We start from the raw sequence: 8,570 nt of genomic DNA, 5'->3' as shown, positions 1-8,570 counted from the left end.
CCAGCATCAAGTCACCCAAAAAAAGCTCCACCCGGACGTTCGTTTCAAAATAAAAGCCCTTATTCTTACAGCGCGTCCTGGTTTTATTTTGTAAAACACGGTACCGTGGTCCGCTGTTTATTTTTATGTCCGAATGAGTTGTCGACTATGGAAGCCCGTTTGTGCCACTTTGTGCCACTTGAAAAAAGGTTTTTTGATGGAAGCCCGTTTGTGCCACTTGAAAAAAAGGTTTTTTGATTAATTGCGAAATAGTATCTCGCAATTCTGACTTATTATCTTACAATTCCAAGTTACTATCTCGCAATTCTGACTTATTATCTTACAATTCCGAGTTACTATCTCGCAATTCTGACTTCTTATCTCACAGTTCAGACTTATCTCACAATTCCGAGTTACTATCTCGCAATTCTGACTTATCTCACAATTCTGAGTTACTATCTCGCAATTCTGACTTATCTCGCAATTCTGAGTTACTATCTCGCAATTCTGACTTATTATCTCGCAATTCTGAGTTACTATCTCGCAATTCTGACTTATTATCTCACAATTCTGACTTCTTATCTCACAATTCTGAGTTACTATCTCGCAATTCTGACTTCTTATCTCACAATTCTGAGTTACTATCTCGCAATTCTGACTTATTATCTCACAATTCTGAGTTACTATCTCGCAATTCAGACTTATCTCACAATTCTGCCTTATCTCACAATTCTGAGTTACTATCTCGCAATTCTGCCTTATCTCACAATTCTGAGTTACTATCTCGCATTCCTGACTTATTATCTCACAATTCTGAGTTACTATCTCGCAATTCTGACTTATTATCTCACAATTCTGAGTTACTATCTCACAATTCTGACTTATCTCACAAATCTGACATTATCTCACAATTCTGACTTATCTCACAAATCTGACATTATCTCACAATTCTGAGTTACTATCTCGCAATTCTGACTTATTATCTCACAATTCTGAGTTACTATCTCGCAATTCTGAGTTACTATGTCGCAATTCTGACTTATCTCACAATTTTGAGTTACTATCTCGCAATTCTGACTTATCTCACAATTCAAATCAAATCAATTTTATTTACACTCAACAAAAATATAAACGCAACACTTTTGGTTTTGCTCCCATTTTGTATGATGAACTCAAAGATCTAAAACTTTTTCCACATACACAATATCACCATTTCCCTCAAATATTGTTCACAAACCAGTCTAAATCTGTGATAGTGAGCACTTCTCCTTTGCTGAGATAATCCATCCCACCTCACAGGTGTGCCATATCAAGATGCTGATTATCAATCAATCAATCAAACAATTTTATTTATATAGCGCCAAATCACAACAAACAGTTGCCCCAAGGCGCTTTATATTGTAAGACAAGGCCATACAATAATTATGTAAAAACCCCAACGGTCAAAACGACCCCCTGTAAGCAAGCACTTGGCGACAGTGGGAAGGAAAAACTCCCTTTTAACAGGAAGAAACCTCCAGCAGAACCAGGCTCAGGGAGGGGCAGTCTTCTGCTGGGACTGGTTGGGGCTGAGGGAGAGAACCAGGAAAAAGACATGCTGAGGAGGGGAGCAGAGATCAATCACTAATGATTAAATGCAGAGTGGTGCATACAGAGCAAAAAGAGAAAGAAACACTCAGTGCATCATGGGAACCCCCCAGCAGTCTAAGTCTATAGCAGCATAACTAAGGGATGGTTCAGGGTCACCTGATCCAGCCCTAACTATAAGCTTTAGCAAAAAGGAAAGTTTTAAGCCTAATCTTAAAAGTAGAGAGGGTGTCTGTCTCCCTGATCTGAATTGGGAGCTGGTTCCACAGGAGAGGAGCCTGAAAGCTGAAGGCTCTGCCTCCCATTCTACTCTTACAAACCCTAGGAACTACAAGTAAGCCTGCAGTCTGAGAGCGAAGCACTCTATTGGGGTGATATGGTACTATGAGGTCCCTAAGATAAGATGGGACCTGATTATTCAAAACCTTATAAGTAAGAAGAACAATTTTAAATTCTATTCTAGAATTAACAGGAAGCCAATGAAGAGAGGCCAATATGGGTGAAATATGCTCTCTCCTTCTATTCTGAGTTATCTCACAATTCTGACTTATTATCTCACAATTCTGAGTTACTATCTCACAATTCTGACTTATCTTGCAATTCTGAGATACTATTTCGCAATTCTGACTTATTATCTCACAATTCTGAGTTACTATTTTGCAATTCTGAGATACTTTATGTTATGAAATGCATTGCCCCCTACCCCACATGATTATGGAAGCCCATTTGTGGCACTTGAAAAAAAAAGTTTTTTTTGATTAATTGCGAGATAGTATGTCACAAGTCTAAGATAGTATTATTTCGCCTGCGCCAGAGATGGTTCCTTGCCAAAGTTCTTTGTAAAGTTTGGAGGCTTATTTCAATGTCATGCTCCTCATGTAATAGCGTCCGAATCTCACTGTTTGTGAAACCACGCCGAAAATAGCTTTCAATGATCAACTCCATGGAATGACCATGTGGGGTAGGGGGCAATGCATTTTGTAACGTAAAGTATCTCAGAATTGCAAGATAGTAACTCAGAATTGCAAGATAATAAGTCAGAATTGCGAGATAGTATCTCAGAATTGTGAGATAATAAGTCAGAATTGCAAGATAGTAACTCAGAATTGTGAGATAATAAGTCAGAGTTGTGAGATAAGTCAGAATTGCAAGATAGTAACTCAGAATTGCGAGATAGTAAGTCAGAATTGCGAGATAGTATCTCAGAATTGTGAGATAATAAGTCAGAATTGCAAGATAGTAACTCAGAATTGCAAGATAGTAACTCAGAATTGCAAGATAGTAACTCAGAATTGCAAGATAGTATCTCAGAATTGTGAGATAATAAGTCAGAATTGCAAGATAGTAACTCAGAATTGCAAGATAGTAACTCAGAATTGCGAGATAGTATCTCAGAATTGTGAGATAAGTCAGAATTGTGAGATAATAAGTCAGAATTGCAAGATAGTATCTCAGAATTGTGAGATAATAAGTCAGAATTGCGAGATACTATCTCGCAATTTTCTTCAAGTGGCACAAACGGGCTTCCATACATACATTTGGTATGTGATGTGTTATTACAGTTTTTGCCAACTGCTTACACACAAAAAGCGAATGCTTAGACTAAAACTTCAAATCCAACTGTTCTTGTAACAACAGGTAAAACACAATGTGACAAAACCTTAAACACATTTTCTGCTTTGCACTTTACTTGCAATTCTTCAACACAGTTCTTGCAAAACATTACAGTTTCCTACAGTAAACACTAAACTCAAAGATAAAATATCTTGTTATCACTGGAAAACACTAATAAAAATGCAAAACACATCTGGTAATTGGAAATTATATCTGAAAACACTCGCACAGAAACACTCGCACAGAAAACTCACCACCAATCAGTCTGACCTTTGACTCTACAAATAGAGCTCAGGTAAGACATTTAGTCAAATCTGCAGTCACAGAGGCGGTAAGACCCAGAGACAGAGGAAGAAGACAAAGAGATATGTGGACAAGGACACAGAAGAGCAAGAAGGAGAAATGGTTCAAATGAAATTCAAGCAACTTTGGTGGACCATGTGATCAACCTCGGCCTCACACTGAGGGAAGCTGCACTCTAAAAAAAGGTGCTGTCTCAATGAGAAACATTGATGGAACAATTTGCATATATTTTTTCTTTTATTTAAGTTCATTCATAATGCCACAAGACTTCTCTAGTTATTTAAGTTGAAATAACTTTACATGGTGAAGTTACAGTAAAATAACTTAAGAAAATCTATGCAAATTGCGATATCATTTCTTCTGAGACAGCGGTTCATTTTTTTTAGCGTGTGGACAAACTGTCCACTCAAACCTCAGCCCCCCACACAGTGGATAGTACTGTCGAGTGCAGTATCACTCTGATGTTACTGGTACTATGTATATAAACTACAGTACTGGAAACACTTGTTTTCATTGTCTTGATTTGTGTTTTGAATTTGAACTGTACAGTACTCTGTCTTTCTTTAGGTATTTGTAAGACATTTCTATTTCTTTGTAAAATAAATAAAAACAGGGAAATGACACTTTTGTTGTTAACTACTGTAACTTTCAGCTCTTGTTTGACGAAAAGTAACTAAAAATATATTGACTTCAGTGTTTTGTGTAAAACACATAAGTGTGTTGCTGTTGATTTAAAAGTGTTTCAAAATGGTGCATGTGTGAATCATTTTGTTGACAGAATGACCTTTTTAGAAGAGATTGTTAGGTTTTGATTGTCAGGTTTCATCAGAGCTGTGAGTTTGACAAGTGTTTTCTTGCTTATGTGTAGAGTTTTGACACAGTGAGCCAAATTTTGCAAAATGTGTGTAAAAAAAAAAGCAGCAAAAACTGTAAACATAAACTATCAGAAATCTGACGCTTCAATTTAATTAAAGACCAAATAATGCGGAACATCATAATGATCATAATTGCCTGCAGGGGGCAGTGTTAGACTGTGTCGTCATTAAAGAGGTAAATAAATGAGAACTCATTATTAACCTCTTTATATATATATTTTTTTTTTTTTACTTTGAAAAATAATATCAAAAACAGGTTGTCTTAACAGGACACAAACTGATTAATTATTTTACACACTTGACTTCATGCAGGGAAATTAAAACACTGGTTTAATTTTATTACAAATGTGACAAATTCTCAAATTGGATCATCAGTGTGAAATATTTTAAATTTTTCTAAATCCCTCTGGATTGTGTTTTGCGGTCAGTTGTGATCTGGAGCAAATGCAGACCAAAGCACAGGGAAAAAAAAAAATGTGTTTGTTCCATTACATTTAAAAAATAGAAATAATTTTTATGTTGTCGTACATCAGCATAATTCAAACTGATTTTAGAGTCTTTGAGAAGCAGATGGGAAATCTCTCTCTCTTTCTCTCAAAACAAAAAATATAAATCTGACATCATCCAGAAAATCCAAAAGCTCTTTAAGTACATGCGGGATCCAGATTTTCTTGTGGGATTTAATCCTCAACAGGTGGTGTGACAGTTGCCTCTCAGAATTATGAGAAAGTCCAGTGTGTGTGTGTGTGTGGTTGTATGTGTGTGTGTGGGTGTGTGTGTGTTGGGGGGGTGTTTGGGTTTTTTGTTTGTTGTTTTGTCTTTTGGACCATTGTGGGTTCAAGTGTGCATGAAGATGAATGTGAACAGACAGTGGTGGCGGTTGGCATGCTCAGTAGTCCGAGTCGTCAGACAGTTCCCCGTACTGCGTCCAGTGTTTATGTTTCTTCCTCTTCTTCCTCTTCCTCTCTCCCATCAGCATGGCGGCCACCACGGTTATCACCACGGTGATGGTGATGATGAGCACGGTGACGGTCTCTGCGACGCACAGCTCTGCGTCCACTTCTATCAGTGGGTAGTCCTTCAGGTCGGCTGGTGCCTTGCAGGTCAAGTTGTAGTAGTCGTCGAGAAAGAGCCTCTGGATGGTCCGCAGCTTCCAGAAAACTCTCTGCAGGTCGCAGTCGCAGTTCCAGGGGTTCCCCTCCAGCAGGATGTGGGCGCTGTAACTGTGGATGCTGAGGAATGTCTTGAAGTAGAGGGAGGAGAACCTGTTGTTGGCCAGATTGAGCAACGTCAAGCTGGCAAGGGGCTTGAAGACACCCGGCTCAGTCTCCCTGATCTGGTTGTTCCCCAGGTTGAGGACTTCCAGGGATCGTAGCATGGAGAAGATCCCGCTTTTCAGTGATGTCAGCTGATTGTCCTTCAGATGGAGCTGCCGCAGAGTGCTCATTGAAGCAAATGTCCTGATCTGGATGGTGTGGATGGAGTTACTGCTCAGGTTGAGCCTCTGGAGACCATCCAGGTGCTGGAAGCTTTGACTGTCCAGCATCATCAGGTGATTGTGGGCCAGCTGCAGCTCCCTCAGGACTGCCAGGCCGATAGAAAAGCCCTCACTCAGGGTAGAGATCTGGTTCGAGCTCAGGTCCAGCCTCTGTAGGACCTCCAGCTGTGAGAAGCAACCAGACTCCAACAAGGTGATGTTGTTGTTTTGCAGCAGTAGAACCCTCAGCTTGAAGTTCTTCCTGAATGAGCGCTGTGGGATGGCACTGATGCGGTTGTCGGACAGGTCTAGGAGCTCGGTGGTGGTGGGGATTCGGACTGGCAGCTGGGCGAGGAGAGCCTTTGAGCAGATGGTGATCTTCAGACCACCTCGGCACTCGCAGCCGGACTCACACCGGCTGCTGTGGGATCTGGAAGACACCTCCACCAACAGGATGAGGAGAAGCACCGACTCCTTCATCACTCTGCAGCACTCTGGAACCAACAGAGGGAAGACGTGACTGTTAAAGACGGCAAGAAGATCATCTTCACAAAGCCCACAGAGGGTTCTGTTCCATCTCACCACAACACTGAGCTCTGTGCTAACTTCAGCCGCTGAATGATGACTGACACATTTACCAGGTGGTCAGTCCACACCTCTAACCCAGTACAACTACTACTACTAGTACCATGGAACAGGAACTGTACTTTGTAAAACCTTTGTCCTCAGAATCAGAGATCATGTTGACTTAACAGAAGATCATGTCATTTTGATGCATAAACCCTAAAAAATGAAACGTTATATTTAGTCAGTCTAGTTGTGGGAAAAGTCTGCTGCAACAATTTGTAACATTTGGCTTTTCCCATTTACAGAAGGTTTCGTGGAACCAGTTGACAGAACTGGATTATCGGACACTATATGTAACACCTCATTTTTTTAGTGTTTGTTCAGAGTGTTTTAGCTTTTGAATAAACCAAAGAGAAAGTCCAGAGGTGATTGAACACTTTTGTCAAAGTTTATATACCTCCAAACATTTCAGAGATGAATTAACACTCTTCCAGTAGTGGAAAAAATCCAACACTTTGCCAGAGTTCAGATTTTAACTCTCTGCAGTGTAATTTTACAAGCCACAAAGAATATTTTAACACTGATTTAAAAAGGTTTGTGTGTTGATATGCAAATACCAGAGAGGAACAAAGGCTTCAGTTTGAACCCACAACCTTCTGGTTATGACGCAACAATATCAACACCACTGACAACTCATAGTGCATAGGCAGAGTTAAAACAACACCTTCTGAGAGTTAAACTGCACTGATGTCATCAAATCTGACTAACTTCAACATTGGTAAAGTTCAGATCAGTGTTAAAATGACAAGTGAAGTTAAAATCATCTCTGAAATATTTGACTCTGGAATTTTAACACAGATTTTGTTTCAAACCAGCCGACAATTGAACAAGATTCCTGACAGCGAGGAGCTGCTCAGGCATCACAGGACGTTCAGATTATTATAGCAAAATTCAGATTATTCAAACACATTCAGATTATTCAGACAAAATTCAGACAACCATCGTTCGTATCAGATTATAAAACCTGTTTACTGAAAAAAAATGTTTGTGCTGTAAAGAGAGTTTGTCTCACCAGAGCCACTCCTCTGTCTGTGAGCAGGACGACAGCATCCAGCCGGAGGCAGGTGGACACTGGACGGGACGGAACCACAAACCTGGTGTGATGGAAAGAGACCAGAGGAAGGAAAACAAGAGGGAGGGGAGGAGGAGAGGAGGAGAGAGAGGGGAGGAGGAGAGAGAGGAACAACAGGGAGGGGAGGAGGAGAGAGAGAGAGGGGAGGAGGAGAGAGAGGAACAACAGGGAGGGGAGGAGGAGAGAGAGAGAGGGGAGGAGGAGAGAGAGGAACAACAGGGAGGGGAGGAGGAGAGAGAGAGAGGGGAGGAGGAGAGAGAGGAACAACAGGGAGGGAGGAGGAGAGAGAGAGGGGAGGAGGGGGAGGAGAATAGCAGTGTGCCTATTTGAGAGAGTGGCAACATGACCAATCAAAAAAAATTGGTCACATGACTCCTGGTGCCATCTTGGGTTCAAAATAGCGTTTCCTGTTAATGTGTCTATGTAAATCCAGCTATTTAATTTATTTATTGGCTGAAAATGACGGGTTGTTGTGCGTTTGGAGGCACAAATAGACACAACAAGGGCTTCAAGATGTACAGATTCCCTTCAGATCCAAAAGGAAGAAACATTTGGGAAAATAAAGTCAGCGTGTGGGATGGAAGCGACATCAAAGCTTTGAGAGGTCAATTTATTGTTCAGTCCCATGTTCAGTAAGATATTCACAGTCACTGGACAAAAAAAGTCCCAAAGTTTTTGTATTGTTTTCCATGTCATAAACACTGTATACAACTGATTTTGTACAGCAGATTTTTCATTCACGTCAATGTCAATATCAATGTCAAATTTATTTGTATAGCACATTTAATACAGAAAAACTGCCTAAAGTACTGCACACACCCCAAAAAAATAGCAATAATGAAAAACACAACATGAACAAAATGGCTAAGATGATAATCATAACCAAATCAGGAATCAGCTGGCTTGAGTCGAAAGCCAGAGCAAACAAATGGGTTTTTAACAAAGACTTGAAGATGTTTAAAGATCGTCAATCGTCAATCTGAATTTTGTCTAAATAATCTGAACGTCATGTGATGGCTGAGCAGCTCCTCGCTGT

At 40.2% G+C, this 8,570-nt stretch overlaps 1 protein-coding gene across 1 annotated transcript; it reads right to left on the bottom strand.

Annotated features, from left to right (window-relative positions):
- Positions 1-4,526: 4,526 nt before the first annotated feature.
- On the bottom strand, positions 4,527-7,565 carry LOC117520890 (leucine-rich repeat-containing protein 15-like). Its single transcript, XM_034182232.1, is given in 3 exon segments — positions 4,527-5,294; positions 5,296-6,329; positions 7,475-7,565. Coding segments are annotated over 2 exon segments (1,119 nt in total). The 5' UTR covers positions 6,316-6,329; positions 7,475-7,565; the 3' UTR covers positions 4,527-5,195.
- Between the last annotated feature and the right edge of the window lie 1,005 nt (positions 7,566-8,570).

Source organism: Thalassophryne amazonica, chromosome 1 (genome assembly GCF_902500255.1).
Source record: "Thalassophryne amazonica chromosome 1, fThaAma1.1, whole genome shotgun sequence".
Classification (NCBI taxonomy): Eukaryota; Metazoa; Chordata; class Actinopteri; order Batrachoidiformes; family Batrachoididae; genus Thalassophryne; species Thalassophryne amazonica.
The sequence above is the reverse complement of the archived record's forward strand: the minus strand, read 5'-3'. Positions and strand labels throughout refer to the sequence as shown.